The following is a 25,703-nucleotide window of genomic DNA, read 5'->3' on the forward strand; positions in this document are numbered from 1 at the left end:
GCAAGCCGGAGTAACCGGGGAGAACATGCTAAACTCCACACAGAAAGACCTGATGGTGGAATTGAACTCAGGACCATCTTGCTCTTCAGCAACAGTGCTAACCACCGTGCCACCCCCTTTACCTTTATTTAACATGCCCACAGTATCCCCACCTTTCCTGAGGGGTGTTGTCTTTTATATGCCGCAGATATGTTTAAAAAAACTCACCTTCTCTGATTATTCTGTGTCTCTCAAATGGAGAGAGCCACGCCTGGCCAACTTCTGTCACACCTTTCAGGAAGTCCTCCGGGGAAACTCCACCAGAACTTGGGGTTATTCTAACCAGGGCAGCAGATCGTGCTGGTGATAGGGCAGTGGAAACAGACATACCTCAACTCTGAAGACTGGCATCTTGTTGGCCAGAGACATGGTGGAGTAGTCCCTGTGTATATCCAGCTGGGCTTTTTGGAGGACAGGGGAGCAGCGAATTCAGGTCTGGGTCGAGATGTGGCTAAATTATTCTGTCTTAACCAGAGATGGTAATGCGTTACTGTAATCCGATTACTTTTTTCAAGTAACGAGTAAAGTAAGGGATTACTATTGCAAAAACGGTAATTAGATTACTGTTACTTTCCCGTAGGAACGCTGCGTTACTGCGTTACTAAAACTGTGATTTTTTTGCGAGAATGTCTCATGACAGTGACGTAAGCGAGTGCGACGTTCGTGACAACAGCTGTGTGCAGATCAACAATGGATCATATATCGAGTGCAGAGAGAGTATGAGCGTGCAGCGTTTAAAGCGTGGAAGTACTGACCTTACTTTGAGTTTGATTCCATAAAAAGTGACAAAAACATTAGTGTCCGTTGTGCGTGGGAAGAAAACTTCTTTTTACAGCGAAAAAACCCCTAAACTTCCGAGCAAGCAGCGAGTAGCTACGACGTAATGGGAAACTCACAGAGAAACTCGCGGATTCTTCCACTGACCGCTGCACACCTGCACCAGGGTAACCCTCCGCCTACCCCACTCCTGCTTTACAGGTGAAAATAGAGCAACAGGACCGCTAGTCTTTGACTTTATTTATTTTCTGCTGTGTTTTACTTGCATCTATTTGAAAGACTGAGTGTAAACACAAAAAATATTTTATTTTATGTGCTGGAATGTGCAGAAAATAGGTTTAAATGTTAAACTAATTTCTTCCAGTCAGAGAATGTTGCAGATAATTTAATGTTTGCTTGATGCATAAAGTTAAAAGATTGAAACTAATAAAACAAGTTTTAAAAAGAGACTTTTCCATTTGATTACATTTTATATGATGGATTATGCAGAAAAAGTAGAATTGGGCTGAAAGATCTATCACTTTATCACCTATTCAGGTTGTAAATCGTGTTTTTAAAAAGTAACTAAGTAACTAAGTAATTACTTTTGAAAATAAGTTATCAGTAAAGTAACGGGATTACCTTTTTGGGAAGTAATCTGTAATTAGTTACTGATTACTTTTTTCAAGTAACTTGACCAACACTGGTCATAACTAAGGAGATCTGAGGACTCAAGATGTGGGAGGTTAAGCTCAGCGCGTTTATTTACAGTGATTGTTCGATAATAATGCAAAGTTAAGGTACTCAGATGATTCTTTGTCTCCAGCTCAGGCAAACCCACCGAGTCTCTCCCTCTGGTCTCTTAGGCCAGGGGTAGGCACCTCCAGGCCTCAGGCTGGTGTCCTGCAGGTTTTAGACCTGTGCTTGATCCAACACAGCAGATTCAAATTGCTAAATGACCTCCTCATCATGTCTTGAAGTTGTCCAGAGGCGTACAAATGAATGTGAACCAATGATAATGAACTAATCATTTGATTCAGGTGTGTTGACTAAAAGCTGCAGGACGCCGGCACTCGAGGCCTGGAGCTGCCCACCCCTGTCTTAGGCTAACAAAGCAGCTTCATTCTCAAATGAAGGATTCAGAAGATGATAACAATGTAAGGCTTTTTTCTTTATTTACTCCATATTTGGAAAATTTGTTACAGAAATTGAACTGATGATGGTAAATGGTGTCTTGCCCAAGGATACTTGGCAGGCAGACTGAGCTCAAACCACCAGTGATGGCCAAATGAAGCTTTCTGAAGCTTGTATTGAAAAACGGTTCATTACTCGAAGCTTTTCAACACAGTCCTCTCTGGTGACATCTGGTGGCCAAATATATGAAGAGCAGCTTGAATCCACAAAATAAAACCAGCTGCTTCATTAAGACTGCCCACTCTACAGAGTGGTGTTCTGTCTGATATTGGGCTGCCGTTGTGTTGCTTTAAACGTGTATTTTTGGGGGTGAAAAAAATGTTGTTTATTTCTTTAATACATAATTTTGACCAGTAAACTCTCCTTGTTCAAACATGCACCATGGTTTGGTCTTTCTTTGTGACTTCTTGATGTTGGTAAATACAATAATTGAAAAATACCACATTACATATAATATACATATAATAATGTACAACACATTATGGAGTATGTTACTGCTGTGAGGTCCCGCCTCCTTGTACTTGTGCAATTAATCGCCGGACGAGTATAAATAATATTATATTAGGGTCATTTTCCTGTACATATTTGTGACCTGGGGGTAGAATTGATTGTGAACTGGAAAAGGAAAATGCTTATGACCTTGTAAATTAAAAACATGATGCATTTAAAGTAACCCTTTTTCATTTTTATTTAAGAAGAGAATTTGTTCTAGTGTGCGATGGCCTGTTCCTTTTATATTTAGATAATTTCTCCTGCCTTAAGGAAAATCCCTTCACATGGCACAGAGGAGGCTGGAGTGCAGAGAAACTGGTAGAGATGCAGTTATACCTGGGCCCCACAAACTCTCAGCTAAAGAGAATAAATACATTAAATTGCTGCACATTTTGCAGATTAACATTTTCAGATTAATTTAAAAAAAAATAAGATATATATTTATATAACATTAAATGTAAAGAGTCAAATGGAAGTTTTTTATTTAAGTTATTTAATATTTATATTATGAAAATCAGATTTTTGACATTTTAAGTTTTTCCCGTTTTCAGATAAAATAAACGCACAAAACAAAAGCAAACAGCCAGAACACAAAGCTGGAAAACCCACCCGATCGACCAAAATCAACTCAAAATACTCCCACACAACAGAAACTCCTCTCTTCCTCGCTGACTCCAAATCTCTCAGTAGAAATATCAGTGGTTCGCTATCACCATCAAAACACCACAAATCCTGTGAATGATTCACTTCCTTATAAACCATTGAATCAGACACCGGAGCAGTTAGGCTCTAAATACTAATCATCAGATGCCATAAATAGTATTATACGATTTGGTTTAGCTGTGAGTAAAACATCAGCAAGAGCTCCTCCTCCTTTTCTCTTTCTCTCCTTCTTTAATGTTTATTCTGTGCAGGCACAGACAAACGGGATTTAAATACAGTGGAAAATACAGTAAACAACACAGATATTAGAGTCTATCAGTAGAAATATAGAAGTACTTGAAACTAGTAGAGCCAGTAGGACAGGAGAGCACAGTATCATGTCTGGTAAAGTCCAGAGAGCTTGTACAGAGAGAAAATGTGATAACACTGCAAAGATAAGATGTGTACTATGTACAGTTGTGTATGTGAGACATGCTTTAGTGTTAGTACCTTAGACTAAACTCACTAAAGTGTCTTTATTTTAGGCACCATGCTGTAAAATCTAATCGAATACACAACACCCACAAATAACTTCATTTGGCGTAGTTGATATATAATAGGACACTTGAAGATATGCGTAGCTTATTTGAGAGTTTAGAAATGTGTTAGGATGTAGAATTATTGTAGAGCAGGGTTTTAATAGTTTTGCAATTTTCATTAGTTTTTATTTTTATTTAGTTTTGACTTCAGATTTTCAATTTTATATCAGTTTTAATTAGTTTTTACCAATTGTTTGCTAGTTTAGTTTAGTTTTTATTTTTTTGAAAATCCTTAGTTTCAGTTTAGTTTTGATTAGTTTCAGTTATAGTTTTAGTTGTGTTTGCAATAATTAAGTGTAACAAAATCCCAGTTTCATCATATCAGTCATTCTGCTCATCCTTGGGTATGTTGCTATTCCAGCTACCATACTGCACCCTGGACAGGTCGCCTGTCTGTCGCAGGGCTAACACGCAGAGACAGACAACTCACATTCCCACCTATGGGTTCTTTAAATAAATAAATAAAGGCAGATGAACAACCATTGATACCAGGCAACTATAAAATGTATATCTTGGCCCCAATGAGACTATTAACTCTCGCAGCACCGGGTGTTCGTAATTTTGGTTCAAGTGAATTGATAAACTTTTTGAAGGTAATTGACTCACACAGTTGTGTAGATATCCCCGTCCTGTTGTCTCGGGATGCATCACGCTGCCTTGCCTGGGGTTAGCTTCTGTTTTCTGGGGATGAGGGTTGAGTGTGCTCCCTTACCTTCTCAAGCTAAGCTAGGTTAGCCTTCTTGTGTGAGCTTTTCAAGTGCACTTTAAGGTTTGTGGGATTTTTTCCCTTTAGAAATGTCCCTCATAATTTGTCTGTTTCCACTACAAGACACTTGCTTTATCCAAAACACAGTCATATTCAAAGTAATCCCAAATTGGACTCTGGCTCCCGACTTTTCCTGACATGATTCTGCGCGTGGACGGAGCAGCAACACAGACGACTCGACTAACGTGCTGCCACCTGCTGGCATAATGAGACACGGCAAGAAAAAAATCTGGAAACTAAACTTCATTTTCACCCTTGACTCTTGTATGACACGCACACATCAATGAAAACTAAACACATTTTTGCTATAAATTCAGTTAATTTTAGTTAGTTTTGTGAACACTCATTATAGTTTTAGTTAGTTTTCCTTTTTTTGTTTTTATTTTTATTTCCGTTAACGAAAATGTTTTTTCACTTCTAGTTTTCGTTATTTTGTTAGTTTTCGTTAACGATAATAACCTTGTTTTAGAGACACTGACACTGCCCTGGATGCAATAAAGGCCTGAGTGTGTCATGAATTTAGGAGTAGATTTCCAGGAGGCCCTCCCCCACTTTGAACTGTGAAAGTAAGACAAAGAGAAGTTAATGTTGAGTGGAAATTCCCCAGGGGAGACCTGGGTGGGGTTCTCAGTGTTTGTAATATGTTCACTCTGTTTTCTCTGTTGTGTAGAGGAATTTGTTGTAGCTTGGGTGAGGAGATCACTTTTATGACCAGCAGGAAGTCACACACACAGCGACACACACACAGTGCTTTGACTGTTACGACGCACCCACACCTACATGCACACTCACTCACGTGCACTCACATAGACACACGGGTACGCGCACACACAGGCACTCACGTGCTCGTGCATACACACACAAACACAGAGTTTGCAGCACACTGTGGGGGTGTTATGATAGGGTCGCTGGCACCTCTCCCCTTCTAGAAGATGCATGCTTAAATGAAGATGAATAAAGGTTTTGTGAAAATGACTACTGAGTCCGGTGCCGTCTCTGTTGTGTGTTATTGTGACATTGTTCAGCAGTGGTGATTAAGGCCTGTGTACATTGTTGTACATGTGTGTAGTGTCTTGCTTGATTGCAGTGCTGCTTTGATTTGTTGTAGAATTATATGAATAAATAAAGGTCCCTGAAAATGTTATATCAAACAGTTGCGTTTCTGTTGAAGCTCCTAACATTCGAGATGACTGGGAAACAGCTCTGAACCCGCCCATCATTCATTTTCTTATACAAATTAGTGTTTCTAGACAATATCCCAGCTGATACTGGGCTGAGGTGTGTTGCACCGTGGGCACAATACCAGAGCTGTAGAGTCTTTAAAGTTGAGTCCTTGAGGCAGCTCTTGTTGTGATTTGGGGCTCTATAAATGAAAATAAACTGAACTAACACGAGACGTGTTTATGGACTGTGTGGGATGGCCAGAGCACCCAGAGGAGGCACAAAAAACTACAACAAAAAACTGAATCTGAGTATGTTACACCCAACACTGATACCAACTGTCAGGTGTTTTCTTGAGCACGCTCTTTGTTGTTTTAAAGGAAGAAAAACAAAACCACCATCAGTTAGAATAACTCTATGTTTATGTTTTTGGTTTGTAATTATCCCTGCTTTGCATCCTGGCTTATTAGAACAGTGTGATGCTCTTAGCAGTGGTCTGATGTTCATACCTTGGTCAATGTAGAAAGAAGTGGTGCTAAAAAAAAGTATACATAAACAACAGCACATGATGTGCTACACTGAGTCATTATTTCATTAATAAAACCACAGAGGCATCGTGTGTTACATTTAAATTTCACTGGAATAAGGAAAGGTTTAGTCAATAATTCTGCTAAATAACTGAGACTACAATATTCACCAGTACTGATTATGAATTTTGTTATGACTGATTGGTCTACATGGAGTGATAAGTAGTGAAAAAATGTAACCGATTCTTTACTAATCAGGTTTTTAGACTGAAGTGACCCCCACCCCCTCTGAGAAGTGGGTCATCACAAAATCCATTGGTTTTTGTTTTCAATTCTATGATTGCTCCTTTACCAACTGTCCAGTCTTTCAAGAAGCACACACACACACACACACACACACACACACACACACTGTGCCATAAAACATCTATGTTTTTTCTGTAGCAGGATTTTAGATTTAATATTAGTGATTTTGTGTATGTGGCTGCTGATGGGGGACTTGTTTGTGCTTATCACAGCGCCTGCTGTCCATTTAATCTCTCCTTTGTGTTGTTGGTGTATGCGTGTGCGTGTGTTGGTCCTATAACGAGAATAAGAGTGCACATACACATATAACAAACATACGTTACTGTGTCAGTGTGTCACATGAAAGGATTAAACCCTCAGCTTATGTAGCAGCCAGCCTCCGTGACAATAACGTTCAGCTGCAAGTATTTTAACACGTGTGGGTGCTGCTCTGTGCTGCTCAATCAATTTTATCACGATAAAGAGCAATCATGACGCTCGGCGTTCAGGGGGCGGGGACTGGGGAGGGCTTGCAGGTGCAGAAGGAATACAATACGCTTGTAGGGTGATTGACAGTCCGGTTGTCCAATCACTGTTATTTTTATTGCGACAAGTCTGCTGTTGGACGCTGGCATCAGAGTTTAATAGTACTGACAAATATGTCGCTCTTTGAGAGTCTGTTACTCAGTAATACTATGGATTTGTGAGAAGAACACATAATTATTGTGGGATTACGTTTATTTGGCGGCCTCTCGGCGTTGTACAGGCCTGGATACGTTACAAACCGAGCAGCCTCTTCTACGAACAGTTGGTCAAGCTAGCCGCCTGTAGTAAAATGACGGAAGACGCATCGGTGGGCTGCTAGCTGATTATTTATCTTTGAATTAGCCAGGAACTGGTAAAGCTAGCTACCAAGACAAGACCCCACCACCGCTGAAAGGCTGGAGTATGGATTTTTGACGGATACAACGACTTTTCTGTCATTCTAACCGCAGGAAGAAAAAACATGACCAACAGTGAAACATCGGATTTACTGTGTTTGGAACCTGAACCTCGCAGGTGAGATGAATTGTTAGCTATCTGCTAGCCAGGGTTAAGCAGTACAGACCTAGGTAGCTCGCGGTTATCTAATGTTAACGCTTACTCCGGCAGCAGCGTTATACTGAGCTTTAGCCGTCGGTGGAGTGCCTGTATGAATGGTATTTTTGGATGTCCACATAGCTCATAGTAGCAAGGCAGAGCCTGTGGCTGTGGCCGTACTCTCGCGTCCTGTGGGTCGGCTTCGTTTTCTCCATCCCACTCATTTCACGAAGATAGGCGTGTAAGCTAGCTATCACCGGAATTGAAATCGTAGCGAAATTTTCTCCAATCCCTTTGACGTTAGCACCATTCTCGGTAGCTAATGCTCCGCGTCCCCACCCCGGCTTCAGTGTGGGCTGTGTGTCGCTCACTCGCAGGCTCAGAACTGTCAGCTTCTGCTTCCTGAGTATTGGCAGTGGAGCCCTGACACCACTGCACAGTGTCTCTGAAAGGATGGTAATGATAACGACCACCATGTTCACAGAGCTGTTTAGCGTGACGCCCTGTCCGTCTGTAAAGACCAGCCTGACAGGGCCGAGTCTGGTCCGCTGCCCGCTTCCTTCATGTAAATCAGGCAGCCGCCTCAGCCCAACATCCCCGGGCTGCACTTGACACGTTATTGTGTTTTTTCCTTTTTCAACGCGATTAAAATGACAATTCACAGTCAGTGGAGATTATAATCTTTGAGTAAAAGCCATCCTTTTTCCACTTTGCATATATCAAGGCTCTATCTGCTGCTGGGACTGCAGCAGGATATACACACCCAGTATCTGTGTGAGCATAGGTGCTGACGGCGCTGTAGGCGGCTTCAGATGGAAGGTGGTGCCATTGTGCTTGTAGATTTTCTTGAAGGGTGGAGATTCTGCCTGATGGGAGCATGAATCCACTGTGAAGTACTGACTAGCTTACATAAGACCCATTGCTGAAAAGAGGAAACACTTGTTAGAATTGTACAGGGTCTGTCTGTGGGTTATATGAAGCATTTCCATCCGTGTTTGCACTTAAATCTGCATCATTTTGCTCAGAAAAATGTAAAGAAATGAGTGGTGGCTCAAGAATTTTGCGAAATACTCTTGGTGCTTTTGGATCCAACAGTTTTGAATGCGCCCTCAGGGTGACCACATACTGCAGTCCTGACATACATACTGTCATTTTATTTATTTATTTTACAACTTTGTTCGATCAAAATATGTTGTTTTTCCCCCTACCAATTAATCTCTAATAGAAATGGACTGATCCAGGCTTTAAGTGATCTGTTAAATTTTCATAGCTAACGTTTGTTCACAGCAGAGTTACTGTAGTTTTATCATTTCTAGTTAGTTTGTAGGCTTTTTGTTTTGAATTCAGTTTGGTTTTAGTTTCCAGAGTGGATTGTCTTATTTCCTCTTAGTTTTTATTGTTTCAAGATGTTTAGTTTTAGTCTTTTTAATCATTACTGTATGGAGGCCATGTGTCAGAGGAAAGTTTTTAAGAAAATGAGTATAGACGGTACAGTAAAAACATGATTTTTGAAAGCAGATGACTCACGGTGTAATTGTAGACGTCAAGAGTCTCAAACATGTCTTTCAACTCGTTGGGTAAGTTTATTTGTTTTATTAACAAACTAACAGATACAAATACTAAGGATATTTCCTCTAGACATTTATTCTTTTGTTTGTGTAAGTTCAGAAAACCATTTCAGTTTAAATCAAAAGTCTGGTTTTTATATAACTAAAATGTTTTTCACCTCAAGTAACCGGTTCCTCGTACCTTGATCTGAGAATTATAAAACATTGTCAGTCTGACGGACATTGAAATATAACTCATTCAGGCCTAGGTGGACCCTGGCAGACTGGCCGGCTTTACTCAGTTTCCAGAAATCCGGATTTACTCTGGTAACCACTGGGCATCTCGTATGGGAGCTGTAGTCTGCTACAAAGCCTACAACCCATCAACCCACATGCTTCAACCTGACGTCCACCCTAAAGGTCAGCTTAAAGCTAAGAGCCCACACAAAAGACTGAGTGTGCCAGTGAGGGCGCAGTCCCACTGAGGCAGTAAGCTAACAACTGTATGTGGAGATGCCCAACGAGCTGCTGCACTGATGTCCTCCACAGAAACACTCAAGAAGGGTCCGTGAGGTCGACATTCCTCCGGTGTTACAAGCACGCAGGAAGTTGTCGTCCTGGCACTCGTATGCCATCACAGTGGCCTCCACCAGCACCTAATGTGCCAGTCAGTGATGTGGCATAAGCTTCCTTCATGAGATGAGTCCAGGATACAGAGCTGGTTCCCTTTCCCTAAACCTTTTAGTCCTACTCCCCGTTGAGGGGATTCCCACGTTCCCGGTCTGTGCACCAGGAAGTGTGTTGTGCCCAATGAGGGGAGGTCCTTGCTGCTCCACATGATCAGACTGTAAGCTAACCTGTGCAGTGTCACAGAGCGAGTGCGTCCCACTGTTGAGTCTGTCCTAACCAAGGCATGACTATATTTCAGGACTGGCAGGAAATGCCTGTAAACCAAAGAAACTGCCGTGAGCTCCAGGTGGCAGCAGCTTTTACGAGTGTGATGGAGGAGCTGGTTGAAGAGAGGATCAAATTCAGCCTCAGCATCTTAAACCATGTCCCTATACTAGCTTTCCCAGTTTGTTGCTGGGCTCTGCTGCAGTATCAGAAAGGCAGGGATTGGCCTGTGACGCTGCCAGTCAACATGGGTTCCAGTCCATGTTCTGCCAGCACACATGCAGGCAGTGCCGAGGGGGTCTGTCCCCAAGACCCTTATTTTTAGGTTTTGACTGCTCTCATCAAATTACCAGTAACACTTTTTACTTAGTTAACATGTTCATTCACCAAAGTCGCATACATAAACGAACCTGTAAAGCCAAGCTACAGAGGTTTGGCCTGTGAGGTAGAATTACTCAGTCTGACAGCTTATCACAGGACAAAGCATCGTCAGGCCCTGGAAGCACCAACTGCAGTCCATGGGCAAACTTTGAAGCTGACCATAAAATAGGGGTGGGCGATATAAACGATATAAATTTGGCCAACGATAGAGATTTTGACTATACCGCTCTACCGCGATAGCGCATGTTGATGATGTCATCAAGCTGCGCCTGTTTTGGTCGAAAGCATCGCAGCGGCTACAACCATTATCATCTGCAGATTATGGCGGGCGACAGTCACAGCAAAGAGATGAAGCACTTTTGAAATATGGGGAAAGCCAAAAACTGCGCTTCCTCCACTTCCGTAACATTGATTCATTAATGTTGAATTCTCTCACAGCTGCTCTGTTCCCATGTTGTTGCAGTATATTAATGACTAACCTCGTATTGTGGATGAATAATCTCAGTTGTTCTCCTGACTGAAGTTTGGCCCGAGTATAGCATCCTGCTATGCGATTGCATTTGTCCCTGACCACCAGAATCCCTCACGTTAACTTTTATCGAGTGGAAAAAAGTTGGTGTTCATCCTCCAGCTTCACTGTGCTAATGTTATGCTAACATAGCTGTGTCGCTAGCAATCACGTAGCACAACATTATATACCAGCTAGTCCAACTTCAGTAACCCTACAAACGCCACTGCTGTTTAGTTTTCTGTCTTCATTTATGTTGGAAGTGGTAGCAGAGCTGTACGTTTGAATTAGTTTCAAAAATCTCTCAGTCAGAACATGGTATGAACTGTTTAGGTGTAAACTAGTGAGCTAACTTCCTGTTAACTTCTAACTCTGTTAAATTTAATAACTTCTGTTTTCATGGATGTTAAACTTAATTGTTACACCTGGTAAAGCAGCAACGCTGATGATTTAATTAAAGATGAAATAATTTAGACGTTTTTACCTCTCAGTGTTCGTTTGACTTTGGGACCTGAATCTGACGGAGTTTTGGACCCAGATTACTCCATGAAGCTCCTCACTACGGCAGCCGTAATGCTCTGACAATCCATCAAGCAGTGCGGCTTACCAAAGTTGTACTAAAACATTTTTTAACAGATTTCTGCAGCCAAAATCGGTTCGAGGTCAGTAAGCACAACCAGAATTCATACGTAAGGAACACTCAACACAAAATTAAAGGATTTTAAGTCCTTATAGTGTGGAAAATACGTTATACAGAAGAAAAGAATATATTGCGATATATATCGTTACCACACGTGCTTCAAATTATACCGCGATGTGGATTTTAGGCCATATCGCCCAGCCCTACCATAAAATGATTTTCTGTTTTTGCCATTATACTTTCCATTTGAAGTTTCAGTGTGCACTTAACCCTGGAGAACCCATGGGGTCAGAGCCAACCCCATTGGTTTTCTAGGGAAACCATGGGGGTCCAGGGTTAAACACTGAGATGTCACTCTGTCAGATTAGTTCCCTCATTGTCTTTTTCATAGATTTTTACACTTGCAGCATAAGATGGACATTCTTGCTGCCTTCTCCCATCCAAATGCAGGATTACTTCCCAAGTCCCTGAACTGGTTCTTGGTCCCCTGGGAAAATCCCTGCTGTGAAACCTAAAACATTTCTTCTCATTATCTGATTTGTAAGCAGCGCTGCTAATCAGGAGGTAGTGTTTCCAGCACCACTGACTGCAGTACCTCGAGTTACTGTTTTCTTAATAAAAGTGAACGCAGTCAGTCAGTAATTCCACAGCAGCAGCGTTTGATCCTATTGATCGGTGACAGCTGATCAGTGAATGCAGCTTCCAAAGGCTGTGGAAAATAATAGTTTCTCTTCCTGTTCTTACTATAGGAGCTTCCTGACCAACCGTGGGACTGGATTCAGCTGTTTGTGACTCCGGACAGATTCTCCTGTTCCAGTGTTTCATCCGTTTGCCCACCAGACGAGGAAACGTGTTTGCATCCTGAGGAATACTCGGTACACAGCTGGCCTTTGGAGTCTCTATTTCCTACATATTAAAGGCACTACTTTTCCCTTCTTGTTGAGGTTGTTTTTAGGGCACGGCTCTGGAGAGACTGTAACCTCCACGGGATTGTTGTGGGGAGGGTGTTATCAATGCCTCACTGCTCTGCTAGGGAAGGAAGTGGCGGGACGTCCCTGGAGGAGAGGGCACAAAAACACAAAACTGTCTGAAGCTGGGTTGCCCGACATTTCTGTTGCATAACTGACACCCATGAAACCATCGGAGGAACAGAGTAGGTCCGTGTTGCCATGGCTGGCTGATGTGATACCACTACCTGTTTACACATAGCCCGGGCCTCCCTGTTTGGCTCTTTCTCAACACTTTCAATACTAATGAAAGGGATACTAATGGATGGTCTACTGGATTTTCCCCCAGTTGTTTTGGAAAGTGTTACCCACTCACAAACTGCCTCCTGCCTTGCGATCACATCTACAGTGCAGCTTGCAGGTGTGGTGGTTTGAATCAGCCACCAGCGGGGTCTAGGGATGCCCCGACACAAGAAAACCAGGCTGCTCCATTGGCCCGCGTACAGACTGCTGTTTCTAATACAAGTGCTGGACTGAAGGCCAGTCGGGGTTGATGCATTTTTTAAATTTAAAGCCTGTCCTCGGATCGTCCCCCTGACCTGAGAACATTTTGCTAGTGTGGACAAGCTTGTTGCTGATGTGAAGGACTCGGCTTTTAAAAACACAAAGCAGTGACATTTTCATCCAGTGCTTTATTTTTCTTTCATTCACACTTTTTTTCTTTTTAAGCCTCATCACATTTCTCACTGCTTGCTACACAAACAGCTCCACCTCTGCGCTCACCCTTCTCCTGTTTGAGGACCAATCAGGCTGCGAGGTTCTGTTACAATTTGAGTTTTTTCACAGCACCAAAGTACTAAATAGTTTTTGTTTTTCACAATTAGCCCTTCTCCATTTAAAACTGTACTCTTATCATTTTGCCAATTTTTTTTTTTTTTGTTTTGTTGACGTTTGCGGACCAATTGTTCTGGGACCTTTGGGAAAGACCCCCTTCTGTCGTGTTCATACTTGACTGACACGTTGGAATAAACAGAATAAAACTTTAGTGTGTTTGCTCGTGGCACACGGGGATCAGGCACCTTCCTCTTTACGTTCAGTGGCTTATTTGTGCAGCCTGTTTTCCCACCTGTTTTTTTTTTTTTTGTTTTAGGCAGACGGGGAAACGAGGCTTTTACAGCACAGATCTGTAAGCTTATTTTAATCTGTCACAGTTGATCAGGATTGACCTAAGAACCTGAGATAACAAGCATCCACCCCTCCTCCCATCAGCGTGCAGTAAAGCATTTTTCTCTTTTCCATCTCAGAAGTGAAACCTTCCAACTATTCTCGACAGTCCCTGCACACCAGACCCACTCTGTACACGTAAGGGAACGTTTAAGGCTGATGATAAATGACTTTGGGTAGCAGTTAGTGGACACACATCACTACTAACAGGAAGTGATGCCAGGCAGTAGTAGTAAGAGCGGAGGGCGGGGTCCATCCTCGTCCCCCCTCCCTCATGCTGTAGTCCCGTCCAGCAGACCCCTGCGACCTTCACGCTACGTTCCTGTGTCAGCAGCAGCGTTCTTCCTCGTCGGCTCCACCACGCTCTTCTTCTGTTTCACGTGAGTGCAAACACTGCGCACACACACAGTTCATGGGTTGTGATCATTTCCATTGTTTTATTGCTCCGCTTGGTTATTTTACAGTCAGCGTTGTATGTTTGGGTAGCTCACACCTTCCCAAAGTGTGGGGCCCGCCTCTTAGGGGGGGGGCGCAGAGCCATTGCAGGGGGCGGCATGAAAAGGGAAAAAAAACCCACACTGCTAGCACGGGGCTCCCACACAAACACAAAGCAGGAGATGAAGCATCGCTGAATATGTTTCCAAACCAACTTCATTCTGAGCCAAAGACTAGAAAATATGCTGAAGCAAATCTTCCCTTTGGCTTCACCTGCACAAGTGCCGAGGTAGGTCTCCCTGCAGGATTGGTTTTCCCTTCATCGGGAGCAGCGCTGGGCTGTTTAACCCTTTAAAACCGGTCAGAGCAGCACGCTCTGTTTTGCGTAACTATTTTTAAATCCCAGTAGCTCTGCAACCACGTAAGCTAGCGCAATAATTTTTTTTGCATATGAAACCGGAGGAGTTGTACTTACATCTTATGCCATCATCTTGTCCTCGGTCACAGTTTCCTTCCACATAAAGCTTTGCAAAAACTGCATAAAAAGCACTTGCAGCAACAAAAACATAATATTCCAGAAACACGCTTTGCCGATCCGATCAGCTGTTCATAACACTTCCTACGTTGGAACAGACGTCAGCGCGAACTTTTGCATGTCCGCCATGATCTGCCCGAAACCGGAAGTGACGTCATTTTCGCAGAAATGTAGTTTTTTTTACCATATAGCCTCATGAGCCTATACTGGTGTTTTTAAAAGTTATGTTTGACTTTCTGTGTCGTTTCTGGGATGCTTAGGACTCATATTGCACTGCTGGAAATAGTTTATTTTGATGCATATGCACATAGGGCGATCGTGGCTCAAGAGTTGGGAGTTCGCATTGTAATCGGAAGGTTGTCGGTTCGAGCCCCGGCTTGGACAGTCTCGGTCGTTGTGTCCTTGGGCAAGACACTTTACCCGTTGCCTACTGGTGGTGGTCAGAGGGCCCGGTGGCGCCAGTGTCCGGCAGCCTCTCCTCTGTCAGTGCGCCCCAGGGTGGCTGTGGCTACAATGTAGCTTGCCATCACCAGTGTGTGAATGGGTGGATGACAGGATATGTAAAGCGCTTTGGGGTCCGTAGGGACTAGTAAAGCGCTGTACAAATACAGGCCATTTACCATTTACCATATGCTGTTTTTTTGCAAATTTGCACTATAATATTTATTTTCGTTTTTCCTGCAGTGTATAAAAATTGGTGTATTTCAAAAATAAAACTATGAAGACACTCAAAATAAATTTCCTGTGGTAGGAAACTATTTTGTGCAACTTTTTTGTATTTACAGTTTTGAGGGATAAGCCTCTTAAATTTCTCTAACTAGAAATATATGTTAAAAAAACAAAAACGATTTTCAATTTTTTTGTAGTTTATTGCACTTTTTTGCAATTTATGTAGTTACTATGCACTTAATGCAGACATATTATTAAAATCTGGGCTATAATGGTTGTATTGATGTATAGCAACTTGAAATGCTCCCAAAAATGGCTCCACAGCATGTAAACATATAATATAAGCTCTGGTGGACTTGGTTCTATGGTAGGTCTTAAAGGGTTAAATCACAGACAAACAGGATCCCACATCCTTGATTTAGTTCACAAACACTTCCTGTAATGACTAACTACTCCTGACATGTTGGAGATGTTTGCTCTTTATACAGTAAAGTTACAGCGGGATACAAATAACATCAGGCTGATCCTGACACGATTTGTTCCCCCGTTCAAATCACAGACAAACAGGATCCCACAGCTGTTTATGTTCTTGAACCCATTTTGCACAGAGAGAAAAATGTATTGATAGCAATGTTGAATATTATTACACAGGAACAAAACAACTACACGTAAAATAATGACAGCGTGACGCCTCTGCCTTTGTAAATGGAGGGACAGTAACTGCGTGTAAACCTGCAGACAGTCAGATTAACAGTATTTCGTCTCTATCATTCTGCAATTCATCTCATGTAAACAATAACGTGGCCACAGCGTGACGTGAATAAAGGCACATACCTTTGACGTTGCGTGATGAATTCTGTATTCCTCGTCCACACGTAAATGCAAAAAAGGAGTTTTAAAAATCTCAGTTTTCAGTGATTGGAAACGCCGTTTACGTGGACGAAACAGCTGCGTGTTCAAAAATACCCGTGTAGGTGTGGACGCAGCGTAACAGAGTTAGTAGTTTATTTTCTTACTACCTGTAATTTATTGCAGATTACTTGTATTTGCTTAATTGTTTACTAAATGTTTGAGGTGTGAAATAAACCGCAATGGAGCAAAATATGGGCGTGTGGTTGGAGGACGTGTTGGTGCGCGCGAGAGGGGGGGCAATATTTTTCTTGTAAAACAAAGGGGGGCCCGGCAAAAAAAGTTTGGGAACCACTGGGGTAGCTAATGTCACTGATGCCTCTCACTTACCTGGATAAGCACAGACATGGATATCTGTCCCTGTGAGAACATTCACTGACACTCAGAGTGGAACTGTCACAGCTAAGCCTTACCCCAGTGTTTCCCATAGAAATATATGTTACAGGTCTGTGTATGCAAAATGAGGTGCACCTAAATATATTAATAAATAATAAATATATCCTTTTTTACTTAAGTAAAAGAACAATGATCCACTGCCTGCGGACACTCTGTAAAGAATGAGGACTGAACATTGTCTGAAGTTGCCCTTTCACATTAATACATGTTATAATTAGTGCTGTCGATAGATGAAAAAAAACTTAACTAATTGATCTCAGTTTTCTGTAATTAATGGCAATTAAACACAATTACTTGATCAATAGCCTGGTTGCAATTACATGTTTTCAGCTTTATATTTAAGCTTTTAACAGAGATTTATACAATATAATGAAGTAAATGCAGAATGTTAAATGCTTCAATTCAAAGAGAATAGTTTTCTTCAATCTTTCAACACAGGTTCTCTCCTGTGAAAGTTTTCAAAAACAACCTATATACTAATAGGTAAGTATACACTTAAAAAAATAAAATAAAAGTATATATATATATATATATATATATATATATATATATATATATATAGGGATGGGTATCGAAAACCGGTTCTTGTTGAGAACCGGTTCCCACTGTTTCAATTCCTTGGAATCGTTTGCCATTTTTGCAAACGATTCCCTTATCGATTCCAGTCGCCCCGAATGACGTCACCACGTTGCGGAGCGTCATTTACCTGGCAGGAAACATGGCGGCTCAAACGCTAAAAAGTTTGGTTATACTTTACGGGAACGGATGACAACAGCGCAACTTGCAATACTTGCAAAGTAGATATTTCATTTAAGGGAGGAAACACTACGAATATGCAAAAGCATTTGCTCACAAAACACACGATAACCTTAAATAAATGTCGTGTTTTTAATTCCGCTCCGGACTCGTGAATCTCAACCCAGCAGCAGCGGTAACGTTTGCACGTCCTCTCCCGTTAATACGGCAGGTAAATAATCAACTAACAGTGCATATTATGTTAGCGCGATCTGCCTCATTACAAAACCTGCCATTACTGTGCATTTAGGTGACCATGATGAGACAGACAGAGTCTGGCTGGCTCAGATGCTGGCAGTTCTCGCTGCAGTCTACCGGTAGCGTCTCCTTTCAGGCCAGGATAGACGAATGTCACCGAGCAGTGACTAAGTTTGTGGTAAAAGGCTTGCACCCATTTGCCACAGCAGATGCCCCCGATTTACGGTAAGTGAATGTGTTTAATTGTAGGCAGGGACATTATTGGATATTCTTGTGTAATTGCTACAGAAGAATATTTATTTTATTATTTTACATTCACAATTTTTTTTTCCTGGGGACCCTGTGACACCCCATTGAAGAGCCGTAGGTTGGATCTGTTAAGATCTCACTGTTGGGTTTGTAAGGCCATGTTACTCCTAAATTTCTATCTTGTTCAAAGAGAAGATATAAAACAAAGATCTAAGCTAATCGACCTTAGTGTTCTCCTTTTTTAAAAAAAAAAAAATCGATAAGAGAATCGATAAAGAATCGAATCGTTAAACAGAATCGAAAATGGAATCGGAATCGTGAAAATCTTATCAATACCCATCCCTATATATATATATATATATATTTATTAGGGGTGCAACGATACTCGTATCGATATTGAACCGTTCGATACAGTGCTTTCGGTTCAGTACGCATATGTATCGACCAATACAAAATTTTTAATTTATTTTATCAACTTTCCTTCTGACGGTGCTGTCTGTGTTGAGCGTTCAGTGGATCTGCGCTCGACAGTGCAACCTAGGCGGAGTAGTCGAACGCAGATTCACTGAGCGCAGGGCAAGCTAGCAGACAGAAGTTAAGCTCGTTGCAACATGGCAAATTGAACCTCCCCCACCCTCATTCAGATCTGGCGTTTGGAACTATTTTGGTTTTCATGTGAAGTATGACCCTGAAGGTAAGCGCGTCATGGACAAAAGTAAAACAGTATGTTGGATGTGCCACGCAATGCTCAATTACATTGGTGGGAACTAGTGCGTTAGCGCAGTTAGCTCGTTAACGTGTTAGCCGTCCAGCCCCACGCACGGGGCAATCCGCGGTAGCTCGTTAACGGAGATTTGCCGTGTTGTGGCGTTAACGTCATTTCAGATTAACGCTGACAGCACTAGTGGGAACACAACGAATATGACTGCACATTTATGCCGACATCATCCTAGTGCAAAGACAAGTGGAAGCAGACAAAAACAACAAGCACGCATGCTACAAACTTTACCCGAGTCATTTAGACAGCCGTTAGCACATGATTCTCCTTATGGGGACCTGATATGTTTAATATGCTGCTGAGAGTATACCCCAGAAGAAGCGTATAGTACAAACTCCAAAACACAGCAGAAGTGCTCCAGGATGCTAGGGGGCAGTGTTGAGCTTTTGTTACCTAGTGGCTACACAAGCCGGGAAGTACCAACAACTGGATTGACTATGTGCACGTTAGCATATGCTACTTCCGGTGCGGAAACTCCTGTGGGGAGCTTTGTTTCCGGTGTCCTATTCGCGCCTGGTTTATGGTCCAAAACAAGTTAAGCAAATAAATAAATAAAGCGGCGATTTACATTTCTATAGATGTCTCGGGCATTTACCCAATATATCTGTAAATGATGTTCATCGACTTGTCGATATTTTTCCCCCACGCCTCAGGGGAAAAGAGAAAATGGATTCAAATGTTATATTTCTCAGCTGTCCCTCGTTTATGCGGGTGTTATGTTCTAAAAATAACCAGCGATAGGTGAAATCAAGTAGCCAATTTTATTTTTTGACGGTGCAAAACGTTTCGTGTACATCGTGGACATACAGCACTGCACTTCAGAGTCACACTGCTAGCGATAGATGCAGCGATTCTGTACTGTACAGGAGAGACGGAGGAGATCGTCTGCAGCGATCAGGACGCAGGACGTAAAAAAGCATGCAAACTTGCACTAAAAAATCTGCGAAACAGCGAGGTGAAAGGTGAACCGCGTTATAGCGAGGGACCGCTGTAATTTTGAGGGTAAGTCACAACATACCCTTCGTAAATACTAATGTATAGAAACCGTTACCAGCAATCATTAATTTTTTGTGTGGCTTTTTTTTACGGTTTGTTAACATGCTGTGTAGGTGTGTACTTGACTAGCTGATATCGACATAACGGGGAAAACATCTGGTTTGACTATTGTTCACCTGTAGTTTGAATGCTGAACATTTGCCTGTTTAAATCATAAGACCAGTCACTATACAGAGATGTGCTTCTGAATGTGGACGATGTGTCTTCTGCATGGGGTGATGCAGTTCTGCTTGTGTTTAATGATGTAAACAACTGATCGATCTAAACTCTTTAAACGTCAAAATTGATCATTAGATTTTTATGACACAACAGTGGTGAGTGTTCCCACCTTCTCCTCTTTGTAACTTAACACGATCTTTCCGTTTTTGAGTTTTGGACATCAATTTTGGAGTATATCTTCGCAGTAGCGATTGACCGCAAAGTAAAGCTACCGGAAATGTACAACCCCACATCCGGTCTCAAACCAGGAAGTTAGCATTTTCTCGTGCACAGGGTCAATTTGGTGTGTGGTAGTAACAGGTAAATAAACTTTTTTTTTTTTTTTTTTTAATTATTTGAATATATATGAGTGCTTGTGTATAAATACACAAACAATACACACATGGAAAAGGAATTACTAATGTAAAAAAAGTGGTTTTATTTATATATGTTTATATATAAATATATGCGGTGGCCCCTAGAGACAAAGCACGTACAAACTCCAAAACACATTTCTAGCGTTAACTGAACTTCAAAACAGAGCTACCTAGATCACTTAAATTACACAATAGAAAGCATGAAAGCATGTGTGTATTGTTTGTGTATTTATACACAAGCACTCATATATATATTCAAATAATTTAAAAAAAAAAAAGTTTATTTACCTGTTACTACCACACACCAAATCCAGTCGTTGGTACTTCCCGGCTTGTGTAGCCACTAGGTAACAAAAGCTCAACACTGCCCCCTAGCATCCTGGAGCACTTCTGTTGTGTTTTGTACGTGTTTTGTCTGTAGGGGCCACCGTAAATATACTTTTATTTATTCACTCCACATAAAATGTAATAAATAAATCATATAATACAAAAACCAACTAATCACAGTTCAACTTTTAACTATTTAAATTTTCAGCTTTTTCCTTTTAAACAAATTTAAAGTGAAACAACACAAAACACTGCAAACCAAAACACAAACCACACACAATTAAATATAAATTAAAATATGAAAACAAAAAGAAGATGCATATTCTCTGTCATATGGGCCTGCATGAATAAACTTTCTGAATCCTTTATCATCTGTAACTGAAAATAGTTGTGGATGATTACTATACCTTTCTAATGTGGCCTTGTTGTCCCTGGCTCTCTCTCTCTCCCTCCCTCTCTGTTCCTGTGCTACTGTGAGTGTAACTACCGCCCCTCCCCCCTCTTCCCAGCGTAAAGCACAAGGCTCACATGTGGAGTGAAGCGGGAAAAAAACTGCGAGAGTGAGAGAAAGAAAAGAAAAAAAACACGGCTCCGGCTCACGTCGTTCTCGTCACAGATCCGGCTCTAAGAGTCATTTCGTTCGCGACCGACACATCACTACTACGGTAGCCGTAATGCTCCGACAATCCATCAAGCGGTGCAGTTCCGTAGCTTACCAAAGTTGAACTAAAACATTTATGGACAGATTTCTGCACGCCGTGTACCACATAAAAACGGTTCGCGGTCAGTAAGCACAACCAGAATTCATACATAAGTAGGGATGGGTACCGGTATCCGGTGCCATGATGGCACCGGTTCTGACATAAACGGTAGTAACCAGACCGAAAAGCAGCGCACATTTCGGTGCTTTATTTCGGTGCTTTTTTTCCTGAGCTGTGATATACTTTCTTCTTCCTTACATTTGTATTGGCGGTTGGCAAACAACTGAAAGGTGCATTACCGCCACCAACTGGTATGGAATGATACACTTTAGATTCTAGCCAATCATTTTAAGTTTCCGAGAATAGTAGGCGGGTCCAGGTACGTACGTTCTTTTAGAGCAGAGCTACAGATTAAAAATGTCCAAGGCGAAGCGGTCAAAAGTCTGGCTGTACTTCACAGCAAAAGATGCAAACTCAGCAGCTGCAACAAGTGCTTTAAGCTGATACTGTGATACTGTCAAAGAAGGTAACACCTCAAATCTGATGAAACACCTGGCGACGCATAGTGTTTTTTTTTAAAGCCGAGAAATGCGCCGTATTTGATAGCTTGCTGCGAGACCTCACACCGAGCACATCTACTGCTTGTGGGTTGCCTGTTATCGGACCCGGAATTAGCAACATCCCCCAAAAACCCGAAGAGGAGAGTCCTGGCCCCTAGCCCTGCCAGTGTAGCAGAAATGATGACGGATGATGATGGCAGCAGCAGCCGTTCTTCTCTGCGTGAGTAGCTTAATGTTGTTCGTGTGTAATTTACGTTGAGTAGGCTAACCACGTTATTACATTAATGCATGTAAGGTGAACAGCAAACACCATCATAGCTACATGCAGCTGTCTTCTTGTTTGATGGCAGATACTCCCTTCACCCTGGCCAAAAAGGCTAAAATGACCAAAGAAAAAGTGGAAAACAGTTAAACATGAGAGGTTTTTGGACAAAGTTTGTGTTTTTTTCCATTGTTTAAGCACTGCTTCCAGCCAAGAATGATACCATATATGCCCCATAGCTGCAGAAAAGGCTAACATTGTTATCTTTTTACAAAAAAACAGCTGAACATGAGAGGTTTTTGGACCACTTTTGTGTTTTCCATTCTTTAAGCACCGGTTTGAGCACCGTTTAAGCACCGGCACCGTTTCAAAAGTACCGGTTTGGCACCGGTATCGGATAAAACCTAAACGATACCCATCCCTATACATAAGGTGCGCTGTCGATTTTTGAGAAAATGAAAGGATTTTAGGCCGTGCATGTCGTTAGCGCGGTTAGCTCGCTAACACGTTGACGCCGTCCAGCCCCACGCACGGGGCAATCCGCGGTAACTCGTTAACGGAGATTTGCCGTGTCCATCTTGTCGTTGCCTGCAGGTGAAGCGATGGGGGAGGAGAGGCGAGGCCCAGTAACGTTGCATAGACACAAAAGTGGACGAAAGAGAGGCAAACTTGCGGCTCCACAAGTATAATTATAACGTAACATAGACTATATCGATATAAAGGATATTGTCACATCTTATATCTCGTATGAAAATATATCAATATTTTTTTAAAAAAAACCTCGATATATCGCCCAGTCCTAAACCAAAGCTGTGTAAAGCGCCTGTTCTCAATGATATTAATACGTCTGACTGACGCCAAGTGGATCGCAACAAACTGCAATGTCCGAGGTAGACTTACTGAGTCCCGATGCTCCGTGAGTGGTTTGTGGCAAAGTGCTAGCAGCATCCCCGGCTAACGTATGCTTCCTGAAATGTGATATTTTAAGCTGGAAGTGATTCGGTGAAAAGTAAATTCCTTCTTGCACAATGTGCATAATACTTAATGTCAGTCGACTGTTCCGTCTTGTTATTTGTTTTAATGCTCAAATGTCCCATCGAGAGGGCTGATGTTTGTTTATCATTGATTGGTTCAGCTGCCCGTCACTACCAGATCTACTGCCCAGTCGGGCATGTGGGGAGGTAACTACTTGGACAAACTGTAATAATGCGCTGACAGAAACATTTCAGGGATTTTGAGGCATTCTGCACTCCAGATGCGTTAAATGTGTTAAAAATTTAATCGCATTGACCGTGATGGCAGATTAATTTGTGTAAACGCGTTAATTAGTTATATTATGATGAAAATATCAGATGCAATCATTACATTTGGTTTTGGCTGCGCATGCAGGATGTAGAGATTAATTTATGACCAAACATGAGGTTTAAAAATCTTTTCTAAACTCTTCAGCACCCTGTGGCACGTATGTCACTCTCTCTGACAGTGGAGACATTAAAAGTTGACAGGAACTGGTTGTTGGTAATGACTGTAGAGCTACAATAAAGATTTTCTTTAGTCATAATAAATTGGCAGCCACTCGATGTGTTGCTAATAGACAAACGAGTGCACACAAGCTGAGCATGAATATTTCATGCAGCAACCTGCGAGCCAAAAGTCATTGTTTAACTTAAACTAATGAACATTTTAAAGTGGTTTTTCCAGCCGTACGTGAGTAATTAAGTAAAATGTGACTATCACACCATGTAGACTGAGTGCATACCTGTAACATGTTCCAAAAAGTGACCGTGTTGTTCTGCTTCAGTAGGATTACCAACCATTTCACACTCTCATGCTCATGTGTTCCTCCCTAATGTTTAACGCTCCTCTTCTTATGAATGTTGGGAGCACTGGTCTTTAATCCTCTGCTTCCTGCCTGCTCTTCATTCAGGTGGTCAGTGAATAAGGGGCGGGTCTAAAAATCGATTTTAGTTTGAATAAAGTGACATTGATTCATTAAATCCTGAATCGATTTTTAAATATAAATGTATTTTGTCAGAAATGCCAGAATATCAGCTTAAAGCTCACAAAACTACGTCAACAACCGGCGAACAGCTAAAACAGGAAATGAGCGCCGGTAGTCCACACAAAGAGGTGAACACACAGCGTGGATCGCGGACACGTCGAGTGCTGAAGCAGACATCTCACAGATTCTGATGCTGCAGGTTGAGTAACTCGGACTAAAACTGACTGAACCAGCAGCAACAGAAGATCCAAACTACACTTCATGTTCGATGAGCATCGTCATCTCGGACTTTTGCTGTTTTGCTTCCATCACGATAAAATCACACTTCCTGCACAGCTCTCTCTCTCTCTGTACTTCAAGAACAGTTTCCAGCCTCAAATCTGTTTTCTGCATTACTCTCTGCTTATTAAGCATCAGTCTACTGTTGTCAAAGAAATGTAAACTTTTAAAAATTATACCAAATTACAAACTCACAGCTGTGTCTGTAATCAAACTCTGTAACTTTGCTCTGCTTCACGTCAGCAGCATCAGGTGATGTTCAGATGTTGATTGGTGGATTTATTTTATCTGCTGTAAAAGCCAGGCCAGGAAAATCTCCTTCATGTTTGATCCTCAGTTACTTTGACACAAAGACGTCTGCTGTGATGTTCACACCTCTGAAGTCTCACAGCGTCAGCTTTGTTTTTATACGTAGATACAAAGATGTGGACATGTACTGATAAATGATCAGAGTTATAATATTTCTGAATCGAATCGGGAGCTTGTGAATCAGAATTGGATCAGTTGTAGAAATCAGTGACGACGCCCAGCCCGACACTTAATCTTGTTCAATAATCAACTTTGATTCAAACTCTTTTTTTCTTTTTTTTTACCTGAGCCACAGCACGTAGCTAAATACTCGCAGTACCACAGACGATCCACTCAGAATGATTCTCACTCACTAACATATCCATGGTGGTAGGAATTAGGGCTGCCACGATTAGTCCACTATCAAAATCGTCGTCGACTGATTTAATAGTCGATGCGTCGTTTGAAGCTTTGTAAGATCCCAAAAGACGCAGGAATAAGTAGTAGGATTTAAGAGTGTAATAACGGACTGAAACAGAAGATGGCAGCACTGCATGTACAAGGATGCCAGCTGCCGTTAAACCCCGAAGAAGAAGAAGCTGTGTCCCAGAATTGACTATGTGCACGTTAGCATATGCTACTTCCGGTGCGGAAACTCCTGTGGGCAGCTTTGTTTCCAGTGTCCTATTCGCGCCCTGTTTACGGTCCAAAACAAGTTAAGCAAATAAATAAATAAAGCGGCGATTTACATTTCTATAGATGTCTCGGGCATTTACCCAATATATCTGTAAATGATGTTCATCGACTTGTCGATATTTTTCCCCCACGCCTCAGGGGAAAAGAGAAAATGGATTCAAATGTTATATTTCTCAGCTGTCCCTCGTTTATCGCGGGTGTTATGTTCTAAAAATAACCAGTGATAGGTGAAATCAAGTAGCCAATTTTATTTTTTGACGGTGCAAAACGTTTCGTGTACATCGTGGACATACAGCACTGCACTTCAGAGT

At 41.8% G+C, this 25,703-nt stretch overlaps 2 protein-coding genes across 3 annotated transcripts in view; both read left to right on the forward strand.

Moving 5' to 3' along the window:
* The first annotated feature begins 7,025 nt into the window (after positions 1-7,025).
* The window catches only part of zdhhc5a (zDHHC palmitoyltransferase 5a), a 42,796-nt gene continuing 24,118 nt past the window's right edge, over positions 7,026-25,703 (forward strand). Inside the window, exons 1-2 of one of the 2 annotated variants that reach the window (XM_085163860.1) lie at positions 7,026-7,520; positions 12,261-14,062. In XM_085163860.1, the coding sequence (XP_085019986.1) occupies positions 13,899-14,062 (164 nt within the window). In that variant the 5' untranslated portion in view covers positions 7,026-7,520; positions 12,261-13,898. The remainder of the gene's footprint in view (positions 7,521-12,260; positions 14,063-25,703) is intronic. The other variant, XR_014874703.1, reaches the window with a different exon arrangement.
* The window catches only part of LOC146517666 (dual specificity testis-specific protein kinase 2-like), an 84,572-nt gene continuing 81,067 nt past the window's right edge, over positions 22,199-25,703 (forward strand). Inside the window, exon 1 of the mRNA XM_085163867.1 lies at positions 22,199-22,559. The gene's annotated coding sequence lies outside the window, so the exon portion shown is untranslated. The remainder of the gene's footprint in view (positions 22,560-25,703) is intronic.

Source organism: Neolamprologus multifasciatus, chromosome 6 (genome assembly GCF_963576455.1).
Source record: "Neolamprologus multifasciatus chromosome 6, fNeoMul1.2, whole genome shotgun sequence".
In the NCBI taxonomy this organism is placed as follows: Eukaryota; Metazoa; Chordata; class Actinopteri; order Cichliformes; family Cichlidae; genus Neolamprologus; species Neolamprologus multifasciatus.